The sequence below is a fragment of the Drechmeria coniospora genome, chromosome 02 (genome assembly GCF_001625195.1).
Source record: "Drechmeria coniospora strain ARSEF 6962 chromosome 02, whole genome shotgun sequence".
NCBI classification, from domain to species: Eukaryota; Fungi; Ascomycota; class Sordariomycetes; order Hypocreales; family Ophiocordycipitaceae; genus Drechmeria; species Drechmeria coniospora.
In genome coordinates, this window is record NC_054390.1 from 9,908,395 (window position 1) to 9,933,413 (window position 25,019).

The 25,019-nt window shown below is 59.8% G+C and overlaps 7 protein-coding genes across 7 annotated transcripts; 4 read left to right on the top strand and 3 right to left on the bottom strand.

Annotated features, from left to right (window-relative positions):
• Positions 1-47: 47 nt before the first annotated feature.
• Positions 48-2,918, top strand: DCS_05836 (uncharacterized protein; the record flags this gene model as incomplete). Its single annotated transcript, XM_040803137.1, has 1 exon — positions 48-2,918. The coding sequence occupies one exon, from the start codon at positions 48-50 to the stop codon at positions 2,916-2,918; it is 2,871 nt and encodes a 956-aa protein (XP_040658170.1).
• Positions 2,919-3,456: 538 nt separating this feature from the next.
• On the bottom strand, positions 3,457-5,093 carry DCS_05837 (WD domain containing protein; the record flags this gene model as incomplete). The annotated part of the gene is made up of 6 exons (XM_040803138.1): positions 3,457-3,615; positions 3,702-3,828; positions 3,901-4,680; positions 4,735-4,830; positions 4,880-4,919; positions 4,967-5,093. 6 exons carry the CDS (start codon positions 5,091-5,093, stop codon positions 3,457-3,459), a joined length of 1,329 nt encoding a protein of 442 aa, XP_040658171.1.
• Positions 5,094-6,632: 1,539 nt separating this feature from the next.
• On the top strand, positions 6,633-9,066 carry DCS_05838 (phospholipase A-2-activating protein; the record flags this gene model as incomplete). Its single annotated transcript, XM_040803139.1, has 3 exons — positions 6,633-6,683; positions 6,753-8,238; positions 8,291-9,066. 3 exons carry the CDS (start codon positions 6,633-6,635, stop codon positions 9,064-9,066), a joined length of 2,313 nt encoding a protein of 770 aa, XP_040658172.1.
• Positions 9,067-9,528: 462 nt separating this feature from the next.
• On the bottom strand, positions 9,529-10,296 carry DCS_05839 (uncharacterized protein; the record flags this gene model as incomplete). The annotated part of the gene is made up of 2 exons (XM_040803140.1): positions 9,529-10,085; positions 10,158-10,296. The coding sequence occupies 2 exons, from the start codon at positions 10,294-10,296 to the stop codon at positions 9,529-9,531; spliced, it is 696 nt and encodes a 231-aa protein (XP_040658173.1).
• Positions 10,297-12,763: 2,467 nt separating this feature from the next.
• Positions 12,764-13,639, top strand: DCS_05840 (uncharacterized protein; the record flags this gene model as incomplete). Its single annotated transcript, XM_040803141.1, has 1 exon — positions 12,764-13,639. The coding sequence occupies one exon, from the start codon at positions 12,764-12,766 to the stop codon at positions 13,637-13,639; it is 876 nt and encodes a 291-aa protein (XP_040658174.1).
• A 439-nt stretch (positions 13,640-14,078) lies between these two features.
• On the bottom strand, positions 14,079-16,323 carry DCS_05841 (cell wall glucanase; the record flags this gene model as incomplete). Its single annotated transcript, XM_040803142.1, has 3 exons — positions 14,079-15,292; positions 15,383-15,939; positions 15,992-16,323. The coding sequence occupies 3 exons, from the start codon at positions 16,321-16,323 to the stop codon at positions 14,079-14,081; spliced, it is 2,103 nt and encodes a 700-aa protein (XP_040658175.1).
• A 5,321-nt stretch (positions 16,324-21,644) lies between these two features.
• Positions 21,645-25,012, top strand: DCS_05842 (C6 zinc finger domain protein; the record flags this gene model as incomplete). The annotated part of the gene is made up of 6 exons (XM_040803143.1): positions 21,645-21,683; positions 21,978-22,002; positions 22,059-22,240; positions 22,286-22,654; positions 22,737-22,870; positions 23,083-25,012. 6 exons carry the CDS (start codon positions 21,645-21,647, stop codon positions 25,010-25,012), a joined length of 2,679 nt encoding a protein of 892 aa, XP_040658176.1.
• Between the last annotated feature and the right edge of the window lie 7 nt (positions 25,013-25,019).

Below are 25,019 nucleotides of genomic sequence, written 5' to 3' on the forward strand. Positions count from 1 at the left end.
GCTCAAACAACCAGCTCAGCATAGCAGCCACCTACCTATCGATGACCATGGCTCGCCATATTCCCAACCTACCCCTGTGCGGCTGCTTCGTCGTCCACGCCGAGCGGCGACAATGGCTTCCCCTCATCAACCTCGACGCTCACGCCACCATTCTCGCCTCCACCTCCCGCACCACTCTCACGCAGACATTCACCAACGACAGCCCCGCCAAGCTCGACACCGTCCGCTATGATTTTCCCCTCTATGACGGCGTCTCCGTCGTCGCCTTCAAGTGCACCGTCGATGACCGCGTCATCAACGGCGTCGTGCGGGAGCGTGAGGCCGCCAAGAAGACGTTTGACCATGCCGTCGCCAGCGGGGAGACCGCTGCGTTGCTCGAGCAGAACCTGCGGGCTTCCGACGTCTTCACCACCACTCTCGGCAATGTTCCGGCCGCCGAAAAGGTCAAGGTCGAGATCACCTATCTCGGCGAGCTGGAGCACGACGCCGAGGTCGACGGTCTGCGCTTCACCATCCCCACCAGCATCGCGCCGAGGTACGACGGTGGCGGCACCGTCCGAGGCCACCACAGCAACGATGCCGTCGGCGACGGAACCATCTCCATCGTTGTCGACGCCGAAATGGCCGAGGGCTGTTCCATCTCCAACATACAATCCCCGTCACACCCCATCTCCGTCGACATCGGCAAGACATCCGCCTCGGCATCCTCCAACGAGCCCGCCTCCCTCCGGAGGGCATCCGCGAGGCTCTCTCTCGGCACCGCAGTCCTGGACAAGGACTTTGTCGTCTACGTCGTCGCTGATGGCCTCGCCAACCCGACAGTCTTCCTCGAAACCCATTCAAACCTCCCCAACCAACGCGCCCTCATGGCCACGCTCGTGCCCAGGTTCAACCTCCCCAACGACAAGCCCGAGATCGTCTTCATCTGCGATCGCAGCGGGAGCATGGGCGTCGGCGACAAGATGCCCAATCTCGTTGCCGCCCTCCAAATCTTCCTCAAATCGCTCCCTGTGGCCTCGCGATTCAACGTCTGCAGCTTCGGCTCTCACTTCAAGTTCCTTTGGGACAGGTCCAAACACTACGACCAGGAATCCCTCGACCACGCCGTCGCCCACCTCGAGTCGTTTTCCGCCGACTTTGGCGGTACCGAAATGTACGAGCCCCTCAAGGAGGCCTTTGCTCGACGATTCACCGATATGAACCTCGAGGTCTTCCTCCTCACAGACGGCGAAATTTGGCAGCAAGATGAGCTCTTTGAACTCGTCAACGACAACGTCTCCAAATCCAAAGGCGCTATTCGAGTCTTCTCCCTCGGCATCGGGGAGGACGCAAGCTCCGCCCTCATCCATGGCGTCGCCCGCGCAGGCAACGGCTTTGCCCAAATGGTTGCCACCAATGAAAAGATGAACAAGAAAGTCATCCGCATGCTCAAGGGCGCCCTCACCCCTCATGTCACCAACTACGCCCTCGAGATCAAGTATGAACAGGGCGACGCGCCGGCTGACGAAGACTTTGTCGTTGTCGAAAAGGCCATGCACACCCTATCCGTCCATCTCGACGGCTGCTCGAGCGGCGACGAAGAGACGAATAAGGGAAATGGTGCAAAGGAACCAATATCGCTCTTCGACCCAACCATCGAAAACAAGGACCTGGAAATTTCCGACGCAAGCACGGGCATTGGTGACAAGTTCAACAATCTTCCATTCATCTCGCCACCCTCCTACCTTCAAACGCCTTTCGAAATACCTGCGCTCTTCCCGTTCAATCGCACCACCGTCTACGTCATGCTCTCCGACGCTACGCCTCACAGGGAGCCCAAGTCCATCGTCCTCACCGGAACCTCTACGCACGGGCCACTGCGGCTAGAGATTCCCGTGACGAAGCTTGCGCGCGAGGGGACGACGATCCACCGTCTCGCCGCTCGCAAGGCGATCCAGGAGCTTGAGGAGGGGCGCGGCTGGATCGTCCACGCGACCGACGGCAAAGGCAACCTCTTGAAAACCAAGCATGAAGGCCAATTCGAGAGAATGGTCCAGCGAGAAGCGGTAAGACTGGGCGTCGAGTACCAGGTCAGCGGCAAGTGGTGCTCATTTGTTGCCGTCCAAGAAAAGAGCATGCCTGGTGAAAGGGCAGAGGAGAAGATGGTGCTCGGAGAGTTTGAGGTTCTTGGTCCCGAACAGCCAACGCCCAGAGGCCATGTACAGCTGATGTGTAAGGCTGCCGCCCCCATGGCGCAATTGGTGGGAAGAGGAGGACCCATGTTGGCTCAAAGGCAAGCTCCGATGGCTGCCCAGATGGCTCTTCCGATGCAGGATGCTATGATGGCTGCTCCCATGGGTGGTCCTATGCCGGCTCCCATGGGTGGTCCTATGCCAGCTCCCATGGCCACTCTGATATCACCTCCAGCACCTGCCAAAAGCTTCGGGGGTGCCTCTTGGTCGATTCCATCCTTTCGAGCAGCAAAGGCAGCCATAAGTCGCTTTGGTGCTCCAGGATCATCCGAGGGTGCTTTGCGCAAGAGAGCACCGAGCGAAACGGCTTCCTATTCAGCTGCTTCGCCTGGGGCTGCGGGGGGTGGTGGTCATGCGTGTGGTGGCCATGCGGGCGCCAACCCTCTCTCGGAACTGGCCTCCCTCCAGACTTTCATCGGCAGCTGGGAATGGAATGCCGCGCTCGAAAAGGTGCTGAACGTGACGGAGAAGCAGACTTCCGCCATCGTGTTGCCCTTGACGGGGGGCAACAGGAACGACATTCTCGCCACCATATGCGCTGTGCTCTACCTGAAAAGGAAGCTGGCCAGTGAAAGAGATGCTTGGGAGTTGATGGTCGACAAGGCGGAGGGCTGGCTGGAAGAGCAGACGGGGAAGAGTGCGGATGTGCTGGTGAAGATTGTACTGGATGCTGGCATTCTTTCATAGTGTGGGTTGATGAATTCATTCTAACCCCCCTCCCTGCCCCCAACCCTCCTTGCCCCCAACCCTCCTAGCCGAGCAATAATATGTATTCGAACACGGATGTTTTGAGTCTTGTCAATAATGTATGCACATGTTTATGCATTCTACGCTGTTTCCCTTTTCCTTGGCAGGCTACCACGACAAAATACTCATGATCAGCAGCAAGCAAGAAAAGGGGCCCTCGTATCCAAGGCGCCGGAAGCCTCCCGTCTCGCCACTCTAGTGCTACCGCAACTTGCAATCAATGAGCCAGGCACGGAAATGGATCGTTCAGCATCAACGACACATGACAAGAGCCCTCACATGGGTGAGAATAGCATCGGAAGCTCAGGCGATGAGCCATCAGATGGTTGTGTGTAGCATTGGAAGCTGGGGAGGTATCTGCAGCCACGTCGCGACCAGTCGATGCATCCCTCCCTCCACCACCGTGAGAGTCGCTCAGCAAAGCTCCAACCTAGGGTGATGTGCAGTCATCTCAAAAGTGGGTGGGAAAAGACGACGATTAGCCCGACGATATCTCGGCAACATGTGAAAATGCTTCGTCAACATGCGCCGTCCAGAGCCAAGCCAAGTTCCTGTGCCAAGCACCACTCTGAGGCCCATGATCCCCGGCACCGGGAGCGACGCCGGCAACGGCTGCATCGTGGCCGTGTCGAGCGGTCTAGTGTATGAAGCATCGGAAAGGTTCTTGGCAGAGTGGTCCAATGCAGGTCCATCTCGAGGTTAGAGTCCCCGTATCCTACTCACGTCGGCGGCATGCTCGTCTCCGGCCTGCCTGCGTTTCGAATCCACCTCGGAGCCGGTCGCAGACGTGCTGCCGGTGTCGGCGACGCTCGGCTCAGAGTCGTCACGGCTGCTCGGAGGACTGAAGCTGCTGGCATGTGATGGTTCGCGTCGGCTGCGGCGGCTTTTTGCGCTCGTGCCGAGCTGCTCTGCGTCGTGCTACTCGGCCGAGCGCTCCTGGTTCGCGCCACCCTTCCAGAGGCCGTACTGGCCCTCGCAGTTCTTCCACAACTTTATCGTGCCGTCCTCCGAGGCCGTCGCGTACAGCTTGCCGTCGGGCGAAAAGGCGATGGACCATATCGGCCCGTGGTGGCCCTTGAGCGTCTCGATCTCCACCTCGTCGTCGTAGCGAATCACCCTCGCCCACGTGCCCGGCTCCTCGCCCACGACCAACTTGCGCCCCTTGACGTCGAGGCCAACGCTCGCGATGGAGCGAGGCATGGTGATGCGCTTCAGCTCGTCCATGGCCTTGTGGCCACCCCAAAAGCACGCCGTCTTGCCGGCGGCAACGGCGAGCACGGGTTTGCCGCCGCCGACGTCCTCGGCAGACGCGAGGCCGGGTGCGAGGGACACCATCTCGCACGATTTGATCTCGCCGTCGAGGACCTCTTGGTGAATGCAGGCGCGGCTGGGAAGGTCGAGCCAGCGCAGGGTCTTGTCCGAGGCCGTCACCACGACGTTGGGGTCTTGGGTCCAGCAGATGAACTTGATGGAGCTCGTGTGAACGTTCTCCCCAATCTCGAAGCCGGACGCCGCCGGGATGGTGATGGCCTCGCCGTTGAACGAAGAGGCCAGTTCGGAGAGGTCAAAGATGCGGAGCTTCTTTTCCATGCCACCGGTGGCGACGAGCTCCGAGTTGTCGGGCGGGTAGGCGACGGCCCGGACGATGTGATCATGCTGGAGCGATGCGAGCTGCTCGCCCGTGTGAGAATCCCAAACCTTGCTGCGGCGAGGTCAGGGACGAACAAACGACAGGTGCCGGCGGCGGCTCACGTACGCGGTAAAGTCGGCCGAGGCGGTCGCTGCAAAGGCATGGTTGGGGCTCAGCCTCGCCTGCCAGACAGCTCCCTTGTGGCCCAGAAAGGTTCCTATCCTGAGGGGAGATGAGCATCGCCACTCGACACCGTCGAGAGGGTACTGACCAGTCTCCGTTGACGCCGTCACGGAGCATGGCGTTGCCATCTGCGCCGGTCAGCGAGCGGTTCCCCGGAGCGGTCGGCCGGACGAACCTTTGCAGGCCGAAACCATGAAATATTGGCCATCCTTTTCGAGGTTGGAGAAGCTGATGTGCGGCACCGGTCGAGAATGGCCGTGGCAGGTAAGCGGGACGAAGTTGCGGGGAGCCTCGGCCGCCATGACTGCGTGCGAGGTGAGGTCGGTCTTTTGCTCGACGGTGCAACAAGTTCAACGTGAGCGGAGCCGTGAGCAGGTTCCGGGTCGAAGGCTGCTTCGTGGGTGAGATGGTGAGAGGCAGCACGGTGCGAAGTAAAGGAGGGCGGAGCACAAGAGGAGCAACGTATGTGATAAATCGTAGCGATCGTGGGTCTCGTAAGCAGGCGTCGTGGCGTGGCTTCTGTCGTCGAGCTGTCCTCCGTCACGCGAGAGCGGCGGGTGTCGAGGTCGTGAGGCTTGATGGCAAGATCGGCACGGCGGCGTCTCCGTCGTCTGGATGAGAGACGAGGGAATGTCGACTGCGAAAGGAATGAACGAATGCCGCTCCCAAAAACAAAAAGAGGCCAGACTTGGTGCGGTCGTGGAGGTCGAGTCGGACGGAGAGGCGATGAAACAGGAGGAAGCTTTCACCTGACACTCGTAAGTCGTCGACGGGGTTGAAAATTGGCGGGGCGGCTGACTTCATCGGCCGGAAAGCCTTGACCGCCTGGCCTGATCCGGTCGGTGACGGCGAGGTCGAAGGCGGCAGAATCCAAGCGCCTGCGACGCCACCGCAGCGAGGCTCTGGAGCCCATCGTGGCGGTGGTGGCGGTGGTGGCGGCGGGGAGGCAAAGGCGGGGTTCCAGCTTCCAGGCACCCGTTGCCCAGGAGTAGTAGTTGTAGCCGTGGGTAGCTCCAAGTACCTGCACCGCCACCCGGTCGTATCAGTACATGGAAGTGCTGTAAGCAGTACCTCTCAGGGCGTGCACTCGGGCGGGTGCCAGCGCTATAAGCTGGCGCTGGACAAGGGGCCTGCATGTACAGCTACATGTTATGCCATTTTATGTGCCTCGTAGGTACCTACCTGTGCAGGGACTTGTGCTACATACAAGTACTGTGCAAGTATTGTATTATTAGGTACCTACCTGTGCAGGGACTTGTGCCATACACAAGTACTGTGCAAGTATTGTATTATTAGGTACCTACCTGTGCAGGGACTTGTGCCATACACAAGTACTGTACAAGTATTGTATTATTAATTATGACTTTGGTACCTGAAGGCTCCAAGGCACCAACTAATCCAACCAATGTGTCACCACCACCAAGTCAGTCGGCTGAATCACCATCCTGCTCGACCTCGCTGACTGCCATGCAACTCCATCCCGCCCCCCACGCTGCTCACGGCCCAACTGCCAACGTCGACTTTCGCCTGCCAATCCGCTCTCATATCTCCATCGCCTCTCTCCTCCTTCGACGGCTCGTATAGCTCCTGCACGGTCGTACTCGGGGGGGCTCCCAGCGTCATCGTGCTTCCTTCTTCCTTCATCCCCTCCCCGCGTCCTGATTCCTTCCCACGTCCTCCTTGCGAGCCAGAGCAGCATCCTCACGCTCCTCTCGCCTCACCCGCACGTCCCCTTCGGCTTCGCTTCTTCAGCACACCTCGACAAGCCGAAGATCGAGAGCCGAAGACTGTGGGCCTTGAACGGAGCTAGATTTCATCCTCGGAAGACGATCACGGCCGCCATGGCAGGTGATTTCCAGCTGTCGGCGCAGCTTCTTGGCCACGAAGCCGACGTACGCAGCCTCCCGCTGTCCATGCCCTTCCACTCGGCCGCACCGCCTGTGCTGACACCCTTCTCCTAGGTGCGGGCGGTCAAATTTCCCTCCCCCGATGTCATCCTCTCGGCGTCCCGCGACTGCACCGTACGCGTCTGGCGTCGCCAATCAGGCTCCCCGCCCTCCTTCGAAGGCAGCCTCGTCAACAGAGGTTCCGAATATGTCAACTCGTTGGCCTTCATCCCACCCGGCAAGGACCACATGGACGGCCTGGTGGTGTCCGGCGGCAAGGACACCATCATCGCCGTCAATTCACCCCGGCCAGCCTCGTCGGAGCATTCCGAACGACTGCTCATCGGGCACGCGCACAACGTCTGCACCCTCGACGTCTCCCCCAGCGGCAGCTACCTCGTCTCGGGCGGGTGGGACGGCCAGGCTCGCGTGTGGAACTTGACCAGCTGGAACACGGAGATGACCCTCGGCGGGCACGAGGGCATGTCGGTCTGGAACGTGCTTGCACTCGACGACAAGACGGTCGTCACTGGTTGCGCCGACAAGGCCATCCGAATATTCGACCTCACGCAGTCGTCCGGGGGCGAGGCCATGCCCAGGTCGACGATCCACACCCCCGATATCGTCAGAGCACTCTGCAGGGTACCCAGGGGCCACCCCAGCGGTGCCGACGTTGCGAGCGCGCACAACGACGGGACGTTGAGGCTGTGGAAGCTGAACGGGCAACAGGTTGCCGAGCTTCACGGCCACGACAGCTTCGTCTACTGCTTGGCCACTTTACCTTCCGGAGAGATCGTCAGCTCGGGTGAGGATCGAACCGTCCGTGTATGGCGCGGCCAGGAGTGCATCCAGACCATCGTCCACCCGGCCATCTCCGTCTGGGCCGTCGCGGTGAACGCCGAAACCGGCGACATTGTGACCGGGGCCAGCGACGGCGTTGCCCGCGTCTTCACCCGTCGCCCCGATCACGTGGCGGACAAGGAGACGCTGGCGCTGTTTCAGAGCTCCATCGAGGCCTCCTCGATTCCGCAGCAACAGCTTGGCGGCATCAACAAGGAGAAACTTCCAGGTCCCGAATTTTTGACGACAAAGTCGGGCACGAAGGATGGTCAGGTGCAGATGATCAAGGAGAGCGACGGCAGTGTCACGGCGAACCAATGGTCGATGAGCAAGCAGCAGTGGACCAAGGTTGGAACGGTCGTCGATGCCGTCGCCAGCACGGGCAGGAGGGTTGAGTACAATGGCCAGTCGTACGACTACGTCTTCGACGTCGACATCGAAGACGGCAAGCCGCCGCTGAAGCTGCCCTACAACCTTTCGGAGAATCCGTACGAGCGAGCAACCAAGTTTCTCGGCGACAACGAGCTGCCCCTGTCCTACCTTGACAACGTCGCCAACTTCATCACCGAAAATACAAAGGGCGCCACGCTGGGCCAGACGGCGCAATCATCGGGGCCAGACCCCTACGGTACCGAGTCGCGTTACCGGCCTGGAGAAAGCTCTCAGCCCCAGCTTATCCCTCAAAAAGAGTATCTCGGCATCTCGGCTGCCAAGTACGAAGGTGAGTGCCGCGTGTGTGCACGTTCGTTTCGCGGCACTGACAAGCGTCCTAGCCATGTTTAACAAGATTTTGAGCATCAACAAGAACATGGTCTCATCCGGTGGCAAGGATGCGGCCCTGAACCCCGGCGAAGAGTCGGTCCTTGTATCCTTGCGGGAGGCGCTCGAGACGAACAAGTCGATAAACCCGCAAGCGCTGGATCTGGTGGTTCGAATCGTGACGCGATGGCCGTACAGCGACATCGTCTCTGGGCTGGACGTGCTTCGCTGCGTCGCAAAGTACCCCTTGGCTGCGCAGCGCTCAGATTCTCAAACCGGAACGATCCTCGACGTGGCCATGACGGCCTCGATCCAGGACAGCTCTGCGCCGAACGAGAACGCGGCCATGATGGGCGCGCGCACGATTGCCAACCTGTTCGGCTCCGCCGATGGCCGCAGCCTCGTCAGCTCTCACGCCGGCAAGGTCATGTCGTTCCTCGAGCGCCTGGCGGGCATCACGGGCGGCGAGCCCATCGGAAAGACGAACCGCAACATGCTCATCGCCTTGACCACGTCGGCTCTCAACCTGTCGGTGCTCGTCAGCAAGGAAAAGCTCCTCTCGGCCGACCAGCGTCGCCGGCTCCTGATCCTTCTCGGCACCGTTCTGAAAGACCAGACCGACTCGGAGGTGCTGTACCGAGCGCTCGTCGCCCTCGGCACGACGCTGAGCGCTTCCAAGGCCGAGGCGGCGAATCTCGATGCCGCCGCGTGGGTGCGTGCCGCAAGAGACAGGGGCGCCGAGGAGAGGGTCAAGACGGTAGCGGATGAGTGCCTGCGTCTGACGCAATGAGCATCGGCAGCTACGAGCTCGCATGGCCTGTACGATGTGCATGTTGGGTGCTCAGGGGAGCAGAGCGGGTTGCGCGTCTTCGCCGGGTGGCGAAACAACTACGACAATGTCACCGATGCGTCCATCCGTGCGGCCGGCAAGCCGAGATGGTGTGCAGAGTCGTGAAGTAGGAGAATGATTGTGTTCGGTTACGCGTTGCGTTGAATTATTCGTCACGTTTACGGTGACCTCGTATTACGTCGTAGGCTGCACGGCGCCGCCATGTCCGAAAAAAATGAAATGACTTATGACATGAGGCATTGCAAGGCATATTCAAGCTCGGCCGGTTATCGGGAATCCTCCTAGGGGTATCGAATTCGTCACATGTTCGTTGGGGTCCGGTGATTTTTTTTTTTTCGTGTTTTCTCCTGCTCGAACCATTTTTACTTTCCACCCCTCGCTCCCTGGCTCTGGCTCGTCGCTTCATGGCAAGGCCCAGAAGGCACCCAGCAGCAGCGACAGGAAGCCGAGCCAGCTCAAGCTCTCGATGGACCGCACGGCGCCGCTCTTGGCGTAGTTGCTGGATCCTGGATTCTTGGTGGTGATGGTATACATGCTTGCGAAGCCAATCTCGGTCGAGTTGAAGCAGTTCGTCTCGTTGACCTCGGGTATGCGCGGGTCGCCGGGATCGGCGAAGATGATATCGACGCAGGAGTACAAGGCGGCGCCGTGCTGGGCAAGCTCGACAACCTGGATGGTGGCCTTGTCGCCGGCCTTGACGGACGCGTTGGCCGGGAGAGGCACTTGGGGGAGGCAGACGGTGCCCGGGTACGGGTTGTTGGTGGGACCGATGATCTGCAGCGGGTGAACCATGGGGTTGGACATGTTGGGGGGGCCACCGTCGGGCCCGTCGGTGCCGAATCCGAGGTTGACGTAGATCAAGGCAAGGGAATGCCCCCGGAACCAGCCGGGTTGGAAGGAGACGGCACCGCCCGTCGTGGGCCAGTACGTGCGATTCTTCGTCGTAGGGACCCCGCCGCCTGAGCAGAGCAAACGTCAGCCGCAAGGTTCCCGCCGTCACGTGCATGCGGGACGACGAGGCACCGTCTCACAGGGATATATCCATTGCATGCCGTAGGGAAACGTCTCGTTCGTGATCAGGTTGTTGCCTCTCCAGCCGGGATAGGTGAGGACGGAGTGGGCGGCGGCGACGGCCACGAGAGCCAAGCTAAGGAGGCCCGCGAGCGGCATCGTGACGTGGACGAAAGGCTTCGTCGAGGCGTGCCGTGGTGGATGCCGAGGAGAACAGCAGAGGCTCAAGTCGACCACTCAGGCTGCCAGCAAGATTCGCATTTCGTATCGTGGCAAATTTTACCGGCGCGGCCAGAGAGTGGTGCGAGCCGGGAGGGGTGCGAGGTCGAGTCTGGGGTCGGTTCGAGTTAAATGGCGAGCGAGCGAGCGAGCGACTGCCCCGGTCGGCGGTCTAGGTAATGGCGGTCCGTCCCCATCATCATGGCTGGCCTATATTGCACGGCTTGCAAGTAATAATCCATGCAAGTACACGCATGTACTTGCTCCGTACTGCTGCTGGACTTGCTTGCCGGGCCCCAGCCGCGTTCACCCAACCGCCAACGCCCAGTGCAACGTCGATGGGAGGGGGGGCACGGGCAAATCGGACAAGACGACGGCGGCAGGGTTTCGTGTGGGAGGTGGCCAGTACTGTTCCTGCTATGTAAGTAATAGCCAGGTGTCAGTGCAAGTACGAGCACTGCAGACGCGACGCAGAGCGAGTGCTGGGATGGCACACGACGACAGAGTTTTTGCACCTCCCAAGCACCAACTCACCGGACTCCATACTGCACGTAGACGCGGTACTTACCTAGCAACACTCTACGGTGCCCGCACGGGACACCAAGCAGCGAGTAAGTACCATGCACCGTACGTGACAGCACATCAACGCCCGTGTGCATGCACCTGTTGGTGTGCCACCGTAGGTTGAGAGCACACCGCACCGCAGCACCGGTAGGTAAGTAAGAACATGTACTGGAGGTTGGCCGGTAGGTGATCAGTGGCACGGCACGGTATCCGTGCGTGTTCGTGGACGTGAACCGAAGGCGTGCTGGGGATATTCATGCGGGCAGAGAGGCCCAACGGCTGAACGGCAAGGATGAAGCATGCGGGAAGCGTCGACGTCGGGGGGGGCAAGGGACGATGCGGAGCCAATGGCGAGCCAACTCCAACGGGTGGCACTGCGAGTTGATGACGCCGCAAGGGACGCAGGGGCCGGAACCGAGGAGACACGGGCTGGTGGTTGGACGGGGTCCATGGTTCTTAAGCGCCCAGCCAGGGCATGGGTGCTGACGATGTGGATCTGCCAACCAATCTTGGGCACCCCCTCCCCTCCGGCCAAGGGTCATGCGAGATGAGTGCAAGGCACCTAGCAGGTGCACGTGCGAGCATCGACCTGGGATGTCTGGCGGTGCCGATGCTCGAGGCGAGATGGAACGTGAAGCTGGCGATGGAGGGCGAGGCCGAGGTTGGAGGTTGAATCCGTGGTGGAAGCTGGCCGAGTTGGTGGTGGAAGGAAATATTGACTCGGTCACGTGCTGCACCTGCGCTCGTATCCTGGCTTGGAAGATTTCGGGTATTCATGGCTTGAAAAGCTTCGGGTATTCATGGCTTGGACAAGTACAAGTCGAAGGGGGGTAAACTGGTAATACCGACAGGCCTAACGAGCGAAGATTCGAGGTACCTCCATAACAATTTCAATCACACACTGGCCGAAAACCACTATAGCGTAGTAAGTACTGTACAACAATACAAGCACAGTTCACGTACTAACCCTAGTCCTGTATGTAAGTACGGAGTACTCCGTAAGTACTCCGTACGCCTACTGGGATGCCTGTGGTGCCTGGTACAGATAACGGTTGGATAGGTACTGGGTACTTGCATGCACATGTATTGTTGGACAACCTGTGCATACAACTACAGTACAGCACAGCACAGTACACACACGTACTGCGTATCCGTACTCCATACATGCTGCGGTTGCTTACAGCACGGTGCTTGTAGTTACTTGTACTCCATGGGGAGTCAGTATTAATTGACACGATAAAGTACTATCTGATGATCCTGTACACGCAGTGCCAAGTTCAACAATCAGTGTGAGTTCAAGTACCGTCGGCGGAAGAATAAGAATGTCGCTGTACTTGTACTTGCTGCACTGTACTGTAAGTACTGTACTTACGAGCACCTACGTAGGCACTTCAGTACAGTACTTGTACGCCTACTGGTAAGTACTAGGTACTTGATTGTACAGATCTCCCCACGTACTATTCTTGCAATACAGTACAACTACGGAGTACGGAGTACAGAGTACTTACAACGGACTTACAGTGCAACTACAGGACTCAAGTACTAAGATGCACTGTAATTACTCAAGTACAGTACAACTGCAGCACTCCGTACGGAGTAGTTGCACAGTAATTACTTACGTACAACTACAGTAGTTGCACAGTATTACATACAGTACTACCTGCTCTACAAGCATACATGCATGTAAGTAGATAAATTTTTGCTCCCTCACGACAACACAACCACACTTCATCGCAGTCGGCAGAGTGCCATCGCTCGCGGCACTTGGATTACCATCATGTCGGAACGCGCCGGATGACAATGTCGAATCCCATTCGATCCTTCGATTCACGGGCCAGCCGTCATGTCGCCCCTCCCCGCATCCACCTCCAACGACAGGTCGAATGAGGACGACGACGACGGGCAATGGATCCATGTTGCCCGCAAATCAAATCGACGCCGCCCTCGTAGGCAACCTCCTCTCGCCGCCGTTGACTCCCGGCCCGCAGGCGCTTCCCGCTGCGTCTCCTCCATCGCGGCCGAGTACCGCTCGCTCCGGGCCTCGTTCGAAACGACGTCCTGCTGCGCTCGACTCCGCGCCCTCGTCTCCGAGCGCATCGTCCAGAGTGCACCGGACATCACGCAGGCGGTGTGCCTCGGCATCGGCACCTTTGACCCCCCCGACGGCGGCTGGGAGGCAAGGAAGAGGACGCACACGCAACTGGCTGCCTTCCTCGTCCTCGTCGAAGAGCTCGGTAAGCTTCGACCTCGCCATGGAGGCTGCACACATCCTGACGGCTTCGTAGAAGCCATCTCCGGCGACGAGATACGATGCATCTTCCAGGAACCCATCTTCACGCCGTCGGACGTCGCCTTCATCGCTTCCCTCGGCCACCGTGTCGTCGCCGACCCGCTGGCTTGCGAGCTCGTCGACCCGCAAACGCTGCTGTACGGCATTCACCTCTACCGACCCATATACGCCCGGTCGCTCCGGAAATTCATGCCTGCCATCTTCGTCGGCACGGGCTGGGACGTCTGGGACGGCGTGTCCCTCCATGACGATGACGCGAATGCCGATCTGTCCCGCCTGAGGACGATGGAGCGGGAGTATCAAAAAGCGTCCTTTCCGCGGGACACCGGAGGCACTGCGTTCTCGAGCACCTCCGTCTACTGGAGGCAGTCAAGCGAGAGCAAGGGAGCGGACAGGGCCCACCGGAAAGGGGGTGGCGGCGCAAGCTGAGGCATCCATCGGCCCGCACAAACAGGACTCCTTTGACGGTCGGGACGACAAGCCAAGCACGTACTTTGGTGCCGTATATTCACTCGCATGCCCCCCTGCGTGATCATATCGGGCGCCTCCTTTGTCGCATCGGCATCGCCATGGCGGGCGTCCCAGGCACGCACGGACCAGACGAAAAGGTGTGTGGGAATAATGCCCCAAGTCATGTGAGATGGTATGTGGTCGAAGCATACAACAAAACAAACTGCAAGCAAGCCTGCGCATACCTCTTTCGATCCCTCAAACCCAAATCCTAAACGCCAAACGCGGCAAGCAAAGAAAATTCCGACATGGCAAAGGTCGGTCGAACGTGCGCGTCAAAAGTACGTGCGAGGTGAGCTCGGATCAAGGCCGGAATCGTCACGTCGGCATCCGACGCCGACGCCGACGGCTCCTCCGCTCAAGAGACCGTCTTGCCGCCGCAGTCGGGGATTTTGATGCCGTCCTTGAGTCTCCGGCTCGTGTCCATGAGGCCCCATTTGTCCTCCCATTCCTTGCCCTTGGTGTTGAAACGGACCTTCCACGGCTCGTCAAAGGCCTCGAACCAAAAGTAGTTTGTGCCGTTGTCGAGCGCCGCACACACCCAGTCCGCCATGAACTGGTTCATCTCGTCGATGCCGGCAACGGAACCGGGCGAGCACGACGTCGTCTGGTCGCTGCCGCAGCTCTTGCCTCCGCCGCTCGGCCATCCCGTCTCCGAGATGACGTTCTTCTGCTTGTCCGACTTCCAAAACGGGCCGTCCTTGTTCTTCCAGAAGCTCCAGGTCCAGCTGGCAGCCTTGTCGGCCGCGACGCCGGCGAAGAAGGGGTGGATGTTGGCCATGATGTAGTCGCTGTCGTCGCCGAGCTCCTTGGTCCAGTCGTCGCCCAGGTCCGACGTGGCGACGGGGAGGTTGATCTTCTTGGCCGTGAGGTTGGTCCGCACCTTGTCGAGGACCTGGCCGAGGGTGGTGATGGTCATCTCCTCGCGGAAGAGGATTTCGTTGGCGACGATGACGCCCTCGAACGGCTTCTCGCCGTACTCGTCGAGGATGTCCCACATCTGGGCCAGCTGGCGGCTGTTGGTCGTCGCGTTGCCGTCCTGCCAGACGCCGAGCCAGATCTTGACTTGGTCGGTCAGCTTGAGCTGGTTGACGGCGTGGATGAGCATCTGCGTCTGGTTGCAGTCGGTGCCGTAGAGGCGAATCTTGTTGGTCAGCTGGCTCAGGATGGCCACGTCGCGCGTGACGTTGTTCTGCGACGGCGGGTTCTCCAGGCAGTCGGGGTACTGCGTGTTGAGGGGCGTGTAGTCCATGCCGGGGAAGACCTTGTGCAGCGCCGGGTTGTTCATGAGCTCCTTGATCTCGGAGCTGTTGATGTCGAGATCGCCGTTCTTCTTGGTGTCATCGGCCGCCGACTCGCCGGAATTACCCCCTCCGGCGGCATCCTTCTTGTTGCCGCCGACGACGGCACCGAGGACGCCGCCGACGATGCCGCCGACGACGGCGAGGATGACGACGATGATGATGATCCACTTCCACTTCTTGCTGCGGCCCTTCTCCTCGGCCATCCAGGCCGACGGCTTTTCCCCGTCTCGCTGGGCGCCGGCGTCGTAAACACGGCCACCGCTGCCGCCTACGCAGGCGATGAATCGTCGTCAGCACTCCATCTCGACCTACGCCGCAAGCACGCGCGCCGCGGCACGTCGTCGCCGGATCGACATACCTCTGCTGCTCATGAGGCCGGCCGCCCCTCCCGCCGCGGCCGCACCGCCCACGGCGGCGGCGGGACCGATGGAGGCGGGAACTCCTCGGTTCGAGTGGGAGCTCGGGGACGCGGCTCGCTGCGGGCGAGTTGCGTATTGGATGCCGTCGTCTCCGTCGTCGTCGATTTCGTTGGGATTCACCACGCCCAGCGTGTGGTTGTGCTGGGGTCTGGCGGATTGCTGGTACGGGTCATCGGCGTACGAATCGTTGAAGCCCAGGCTGCGCACGCTCCGTGCCGGGGAGTGAGTGCCGGAGCCGGTGCCCAGGGGAGTGCCGAAGGGGTTGAGGCTCGAGTGCGAATCCTGGTCGGGGCCGCGAGGTTGGTTGGGGTCGTACGGGTAGCCGCCGCCGCCGCCGCCGCCGCCGCCGTTGTACGGCATGTACTGTCCCCTCGGAGCGAGCTGCTGGGTCCGCGAGGGGGGAGGGGGGATGTGTCCGGGGTGCATGACCTCGAGATCGGACCGGTCGGCGACGGAATAGGCTATGGCGGCCATGCCTCCGGCGGCGGCGGGTTGGCTGAGAGTGTCAGCGGCGAAGGGGGAGGGGAAGGGAAGGGCGGGAGACGTACCCGTACGACGAGGGGCCGTCCTGGGGTGGCCGGCCTCTACCGTTGCCGTAGTAGCCGTGGTCGCCGTGCGGCGGCGGTAGAGGCGCCTGGCCGTTGTTCGGCAGACCTCGCGCGGGTGTGTTTGAAGGTCGAGGGTAGTCTTGGGGGCCTCGCGAGCCGCCTGGGTGGTACGGGGCCTGGTTCCGCGACGAGGCATCATCGTAGTAGGGCGACGCCGACTGGGGGTATCCGTCGTACGGCACGGCGGCGTGACGACCGGGGCCGTCAGGTTGGCCACCGTAGGATCCCAGAGGTTCCCTTTCGTAGGGATCGTCGACGGGGTAGTGCTGCATCTGCGCGGTGACTTGACGACGCGACAACTGTCGACCGGCGGCCGCTGCGTGGTGTTGTAGGGGGGCGGGGGACGACCTGGGACGGTGCCGCAGGGAACGGAGATGAAATTAACGAGTTGGGTGGTGGTGGTGGTGATGGTGGTGGTGGTGGTGGTGCAAGACGATGGCACGACGCAGACGAGGATGCATCGACAAGCCCGCGTGTCGAGCGAGACGGGAGGATGGGGCGGCACCTGGCTGCGTGAACTCGTCGTTCCTCGTACTCGTATCGTACACTTTTGTTTCCTGCTCTCAGTCTCTCGTGCACGGCTGGATGGCGGCAACGCAAAACTGCCAGACGACGTGGCCGTGCAGAGTCACTGCAAGCGACGTCTTGTCACGGGCCTCGCGGTCGTCGAGCGGGCGGGAGGACTGTGTGGCGATATCAACCCGTTGCTGGTTCGGTGGAGGCTGTGGTGGTTCGTTCCCAGGTCAGACGACGAGTGCGGCAGCTGGCGGGCAACGGACGTGAGCAAATCAGACGGCGTTGCCGCGGGCGACGGTGACGGATGGAGCAGAGCGGGACGTCGTCGTCGGTACGCCGTGGGCCAGAGGACCGTTCGGTGGCAACGGGTGGCGATGGAAGGATAAGATTGAAGCCGCTGGTGATGATGCCGAAAGCCTGAGGGGGTCAGCCGAGGTGAGAGGAGGACACGCAAGACCGTCACTAGGGTGCCAAGTGGCAAAGGGCCGGGACTGCGATGGATGATGGCAGGCCCAAGAGACTGACGGGCCAAGCTCGACGCACCCGTATATACGACAGGCGCACCGCCTCACGGGAACGAGCAGGGCCGCACTGTACACAAAGTACAAGCAGCAGCACCGCAAGTACCTACGTTGCATGTACTGCAGACGCAAGTACCTACGCTGCATGTACTGCAGACGCAAGTACCTACGCTGCATGTACTGCAGACGCAAGTACCTACGTTGCATGTACTGCAGACGCAAGTACCTACGTTGCATGTACTGCAGACGCAAGTACCTACGTTGCATGTACTGTACATGCAAGTACTGTACGAGTAAGCCCAAGTGCTTCGTATTCAGCAGCGTCGCAGGGTGGTTCCGGCCTCCGGTGGCTTGTGTCGCAGCCCTCAAGTGGGAGTCGAGCGATGACGGCCACATACCTCGACCCAGCGACATTGTATCTTCGGCCGAGGCGGGAGGTATCGGCTACCGGGGACCGCCGGCATCCCGCAGGGCAACGGCATGTACAAGTACATGCGGACGGTGGCGAGGTACCGTCCTCCCACTACGTGCCTGAGCCAGTCCCTGTAGAGTTTCTCGCCGCCCCAATCTCCACCAGGACGATTAGCGCCTTTGCCCATTTCAGATCATGTACTGGCACGTACCGAGCACCTCGCCGACACGGTTTGCTGCGCCGCCGCGGGTGGAGGGATACCTGCAGGTACGAGGATCTGCGTGTTGTGATCAGCGGGGCAGGTGCTTGGCGCCTCCGCCCCACTCGTACCTGCTTGTGGCAGGCAAGCAGCACAGCACCTGCACTCGGTACTTGTACCGTACCGTACATGCGCTTTCGCCTAACGACTAGTATGAACTTGGTCGGTTTCCAAAAACAATGCTAGTCCCCAAATAGCACAGGTTTGTGCTATTATTAAGTATGTGATTTGTTGTGATTTGTTGCTGCTACAAAAGGAGTAAAGAACTTGCGTGCCCAAGTATACTCCGTACTCGCTTGCTTGTGCCTATACTTTGTACATACAGTACTTCTTTGTACATGCAAGTACTGTACAGTAAGTACTTGTACATACAGTACATCTTTGTACATGCAAGTACTGTACAGTAAGTACTTGAGTAAGTACTAACCCGTACAGTACGTACTGCAAGTACAGCAGGTACTCCGTACCGAATTACGGAGCACGCTAGCCACAAGTACAAGGACAGGTGCATGTACTTGTGCGGCAGTAATTTCTCGGTGCTCAACGCCGTACTTGTACACCCACCTACAAGTACCTTTGTCCTTTGCCGGTAGGCATCACCACGTTCGCCTTCCTCCCCAGCACCGCCTGCTCGTACGAGCAAGTGCGTGCCATGACGTGTCGGTCGGTTCAACCTTCCAGTCCACCAAGGGCTTCCTACTGCGTGTAGTGCCTTCCTAGGACCTCCTGCTAGCAGGAGCCGGGACCATGAGCGGTACCGGTTTAGTACTAGCAAGCGGCAAGTACTACTTGTACGTGCTAATGGTGCCAAAGATACCTGTGCGTACGGAGCACGGAGTGCTTCTTCTCCGAACAGAGTGCAATGGTGGTAATAATTGCCTGCCTCAGGGGTGCCCAGATGAGCGCTTTTCCCAGGACGGGTGTGATGAGAACGATGGTGCCATCACTCTGCCGTGCTCGGTCGCCTCAAGTGCTCGCACGTCACGACCGACTGCCTGTGCTCCGCGCCGAGTATCCATGCTAATAACGGCGGGTGTCGGTACGCTTGCATGACCCGTTCGTCCACCTCCCAGTTCCTGGTACCAACCGACGGCTGCTAACCTTGCGGTCGGACGAGTGGGTTGGATCTGCATCCGACACGCAGAGCGTGTGCACACGAGCACGTGGCCGCAAGTCCTGCCGTTTCCAACAAGACGAGGCCGACAGCGATGCCCTGGCTTCGGTCCCCCAGGAGTCGGCGCAGGTTCGTGCCCGGATGCGAGCCAAGCAAGAGGCTGGGCACACAAGTCACGGCCGAAGGATCATCCATGCTCTTCGGGTGACGAGTGCGTGCGCCTCTGTTATGTTGTTGTTTGTGGGCATTCCTATCCGTTCGTCATGCCTGCGAGGAAAGGTCGGCATCATCCCGTGGGCGGCATTCGTGGGCTCGTGCCTGCTTGTGGACGGACAGCAATCAACAACACAACACCTACCAATGCTAGCGATGCGCCTTGTTGGAGAGGGTCGGCGTGCAAGTGCTGGCCGTCTCGGGCCATTCGTCCATTCGTCCGTATTTGGCCGGCTCCATGTGCCCACGGCCAACAATGACCTGCCTGCTCCTCGGATACTTGCTGGTACGACTCGGCAGACGCCGTCATCCGTTGCCGAGCTGGCCCACTGGGCAGTGTCGTGTTGATGGGCAGGAAGACGGAGCCCTTGTCGTGAGACGCTTCATGCAGATGCTGCTCGGTGTCTGGTGTACATTTTGCCCCCAAGTGCTTCGGATCAACGAGGCCACGCCGGCACTTTCCTTGCGTGCCTTAGTATCATTGGTGCGATGCACTGTACAACTACTTGCTTGCGCACCAACGGTGGTGCTCCGCACGGAGTACTTGTACTGCGGTTACTGTTGGCGGTACCTACTGTTGGTAATTAGTAGCCACCACTCCGCAGATGCAGGTGCCTGCAGTGCCTGTACAGCGCCTAGTACATACAGTAGGTATGGTGACTACTGTACAGTACAACGTCTCGGAGTGCTTGTAGTACTGTGCTGCGGACGCCCTACTGAAATTTCTAATTAATCAGTAATATAACAACTTGCGGGATTTATAATTTTAGGTTGCAACACTTGCTATTAATTATTAATTGTGCTCGCGCATCCATGCCTGCCTACAGTACGGAGTACATGTGCGGGAAGCACCAAGGTACCAAGATGTGTGCCGTACATGTTGGTACCTCTAGTACCTGGTCGCATGTACATGTACTTACTTGCCCAAGCAGATGATGTGCAGCAGTATTTACATGCCACATGCCATGTGCCGTGAGTTGAGGAATGAACATGGCCAGGTGGATACAAAGTAAACACCTACTGGCATTTCGGAATAATAAGCAGAAGAGCCGACATTGCTTCAACCATGCCGCTGCAGGTACCGGCCGCGTACGCAGGAGGACAGGCCAATGTGCAGGCCTCGTGTGCTAGGTACTGCTTGCAAGCACCACTAGGTACCTACCTACTGTGAGTATTGCATTGCTAGTAATTACCTAGTAGCTACCTAGTAGATACCTCTGTAACGGCATCAAGATACCTACCTCCCAGATATTAGTAGGTACAGTACCTATCCACAGATACCTCCGTAACGGCATCAAGATACCTACCTCCCAGGTATTAGTAGGTACAGTACCTATCCACAGATACCTCCGTAACGGCATCAAGATACCTACCTCCCAGGTATTAGTAAATACAGTACCTATCCACAGATACCTCCGTAACGGCATCAAGATAGGTACCTACCTCCTAGATATTGGTAGGTACAGTACCTACCTATCCACTGTAGCAATTTGTTGCAGGTCTGGTCTCGGCATGTTCGCCTGCAGCGCGGCACAGTAATTATTACTGTCCTCTTGCAAGTTTCCGCTCTGATCGACAGAGAGCCCCCTCCACGGAACTCTCCTGCACCTCGCAACAAGGCATTCCCACATGCCACCCGAACTCGCACAAGGGCCACACTTGCGCCGTCCTGCCGTTGGCAATCTTGCTTCCACGCCCATACGACGGCACGACAAGCGTCGCGAGTGGACTCGCATCTGTCGCAGGCATGCCCTGGCAGCTCGCAGCTGCTGGTATTATGTAAGCACGTCAAGCGCCAGGCTCGCCGAGTTTCGTCTTGCCACCAATTACGGCGTACCGGCGTATTATTGGTTGGCGGAACCATGAAAGCATCCACACGCTCAAGGCCATAAGTACTGTAGGTATATTACATATAGATGCGCGTACAACTACGGAGTAATTACTCGGCACCATAAAGTGCTACTATTTACTATACTTTGACCTGGCGGGCGCAATGACAATCTGCTCGTACATGTATAGTAGCAAGCTTGCATGTGCCTGCATGATACTCGTGCGTTGCGCATGAGGTGAGTTTGAGAATGGCACAACCACAATCTAGCTGACTCGCCGTCGGCCGTCTGATGCATGCCTGCCGTTCCTTTGAACCGTTTCACCCTAGGCAGCGCTTGAGTCGTCGTTTCTCGTTTGTGCATTCCGTCGTGGATGTATCGTTGGAAGCCCCGAGAGCCACTGTATTCATTTGCACCGCCTACACCGTACTGCAGGTAGTTGGCTGGCTCAAGCATCGGCGAACAATTGTCAAGTGTAGGTGTAGGGTAGCCACTCACACCGTGACGGCAACCTCGGAAACCAATAATATAATACAGTATTGTTAGTGCCTAGTTGTCGTAGTACTTGCTGTACCATGGGCACGCGGTAGGGGTACTTGTAATTACTTGAATACTACTAACCAATATTACTAATTACTAATAATACCTACAGAGTCCTCCGAACCTTGGTGCTTGTACTTATTTATTGCGCCGGCCAAGGCATGCGGCGGCCTGGGGCATCAATCCATCATGGAACCATTAGCAATTTTCACTTCACTTGCAGACCAGGTACGAGCAAGCAAGTGCTTGAGAACAGTCCTTTGGTACATACGCATGTTGAATTGAATTTTCATAAGGTTCACATTACAGTACGGATGGATTGACTGACATGTTCTTGGCTGCGTGCTGCCGATACGCAGCGATCGGCTATAGTGGCAGTGCCACCGCTGTAAGATGGTGGGCAAATACTTGGTTGTTGGCGCCGGAAATTCGTGCCGTAGGGGGGACTGGCGCTGTCCGTTCAGTGTCTGTCTGCATCTAGTACTAGTACCAAGTACAGCACTTACCTACACTTACCTACAGTATACAGTAGTATTATCAGTACTAGGTACCTTTGGCCCCCCGTACAAGCTCCTTGTTGTACGGGTTCCGGTACACCTGCAGGTTCCGGTACACCTGCAGGTTCCGGTACACCTGCAGGTTCCGGTACACCTGCAGGTTCCGGTACACCCGCAGGTTCCGGTACACCCGCAGGTACCGGTACATCCACTGGCACGTACGGCGGCACAACCATCGAGTACATGTACAACTACGGCACGCCGACTCCGTACTCCGTGCAGCACGACGTCAGAGCTGCCCTTACTGGCCGGCAAGCGGCAACTCCACCGTAGCTCCTGTCAAGGTGGCGAGGCCAGCCTGTCGCCGGCTTCCTGTGCACGCATCCCCCCGTCTGCCGTGCTTGCGGCCGACTCCATCGTTCGCATGCCGTCCTCGCCTCGCCAACCGTGACACCGGCGGCTCCTCCAACTTCCATACGACACGTCGGGGCCCCCGTCGGAGGCGGCCGTGCAGCGCTGCCGCGACACCACTGCCCATCACGAGCGGGCCACGCCTCGCCACCCGCTGGCCACGCCTCGCCACCCGCTGGCCAGCGGTTCCCAAGCACGACAGCGGGCGTGCCGGGTGCTGTCGTTTCGGGCACGGAGGGCAGCCATGGAGATTCAGTTTTCTCTTTCCCTGACGGGTGCCGACCAGAGCAGGTATGCGTCCTTCGTTCCGTCGCCGGCCGACGAACCGTCACCTTCACCTTCACCGACTGACTGACTGACCCGTGACCCGCAGCTCGACGCCGTCACCCACCGCCAGGTCGACCTGGTCGGCGTCGAGAGCCGCGGCCACGCACAGGTTTGCTCTCGAGTCCAGGACGAGACACACCCGTCGCAGCTCGGTGCGAGCACGCACCGGCTGCAGCACCTGTAAACCCTCCTCTTCGCCTCCGCGGATCGCCCTCGGCCCTTTCCGCCACCACGATCCGCCGCTCCCGGCAGATTGCTAATTGCTGGACGCGTAGGCAAGTAAGTGCAACTCGACACGAACCCGTCCGAGTCGAGCACTCCGACACCCGCCACCAACATCCGCCGCCATCCTCCCCTCACCCCCCTCGACTTGGTTGACAGCGGCCTGCCAGGAAACGACATGTCAAGTGCGATGAGACGAGGCCGGCCTGTCTCAACTGCCTCAAGTGGCGAGGCTACTGCGGCTCATACGCCCGCGAGGCCGCCGACTCTCCAGCCTCGGTCGCCGGTGCGCCGGACAAGGCGAGGACCAGCCCGAAGCCCGTTGCCGCCGCGAGCGCTGCTCTGCTCCTGACCGAGCCGACCTTCCACGCCCTTCGCTTCGCCAGCGTCGAGCAACGGGCGTACTTTGACGAGTGGTGTGCCCTATCCGTCAACTTCCTGAGCGGTGGTCTGGGCCGAACGCGGCTGTGGACGGTGACGATGCCCCAGCTGACGTTGGAGGAGAGGACGCTTCGCTACGGCGCCATGGCCGTCGGCGCCATGCGCAAGGCCCGCGAGGTGGCTGCCGTCGGCGGCAACGAGCACTACCTCAACGCCGTCGTCTACTACTGCGAAGCCCTCCGCCTGCAGTCCAAGGCGAGGCCGACCGAGGAGGGGCTGAGGACCGCGCTCCTCTCGTCGCTGCTCTTCATCTGCTTCGAGACGCAGCGTGGCAACGTCGCCGCCGCCCTCAAGCACGTCACCCACGGCTTCAGCATGCTCAACGAGCTTGCCGCCTGCACCGAAATGGCGCCCGCCCTGGTCCGCATCGCCCCGGCCCCGCCCGCCCTGGTCCAGGAGATTCTGGACTGCTACAAACCCCTCGAGATGCAGTCTCGCTCGTTCTTGGGCTCCTACAGGAAATTCTTCTTTCCCCCTCAGCCGCCGCCGCCGCCGCCACCGCCGCCGAGCGATGCGCCCTCCGGCTCGCCGGCTGCTCCGCCAAAGTCGTCGCCGTGGCCGTCGCCCATGCCGTCGCCGCACGCCGTCGCCGCACGCGCGCCCACCTCCCGGTCGCCGCGGCTCGGCCTTCCGAGTCCGCAAAGCCCTTGCAGCCCGGCGTCGGCGGCAGGCGCCGCTGGAGCTGCACCTGGAGACGTTCCCCTGTCGGGCAGACCCTCGCGCCCGCCGGGCATCCTGCCCTTCACGAAGCTCACGCCCTACTTTCGACCCAAGCTCACGCGCATCACGGAGTTGCGAGATTTGCCACCCGCCTTCCGTGACATGGACGAAGCCCACGGGTACTGGGCCCTGGTGCAGAGAAGCATGGTGCGGAGCATTCCCATGCTGAGCATGGTCACCTCGCGCCTTGCCCTGACCAAGGCGGCCAGCGAGGCGGAGGTGGAATCCAAGTTGGCGACGGTCAAGCAGAACCCCGACGTGTCCGAGTTCGTCGCGACGTCGCGGCGCTGGCTTCGGAGCTGGAGCGACGCCTACGAGCCGCTGTTCCGGGAGGCATGTCGGAACTCGAGCAAGCACTCGGACGTGCACCTCGAGGCCCTGAACCTCCGCGTCGAGTATCTCCTCCTCTACATCTACACCACCATCCCCCGCTTCTCCGGTCTCGGCACCGCCAAGGGCCTCACGACCCAGTATCGCGAGATCAATCGACTTGCCGAGACGCTTCTGTCGGCCACGCCCAGCTGTGGCTTCGCCATGGACTCGGGCTGGACCTGGCCGCTCTTCGTCTCGGCCTTTGCGTGCAGGGATGCCGCCGTCAGGGCCGATGCCATCCGGATCCTCGGACAGTATCCGATCCGAAATGCGCTGCGAGACAGCCGTGTCTTCCGGGCGATTGCCCTGAAGAACGAAGAGGTCGAGGCGGCCGTCGCCATGGACGGCCACGAAGCCGACCAGTGGCTTCGCCTGAGGAGGAGGGAACTGGTCTTTGAGGATTTCGGCACGAGCATCATCTACCGTTCACCGCGGAAGAACCCGGCCACGGGTCAGTGGGACCTTGTCGAGGAAGTCGCAGGGTTCAACGTCGGATCGGACGGAAAGCTTCATTGGCAAACGCAGCCCATTTCCGAGTCGGCCTCGATCCTGTCGGGTGTTTGTTGACATGCGA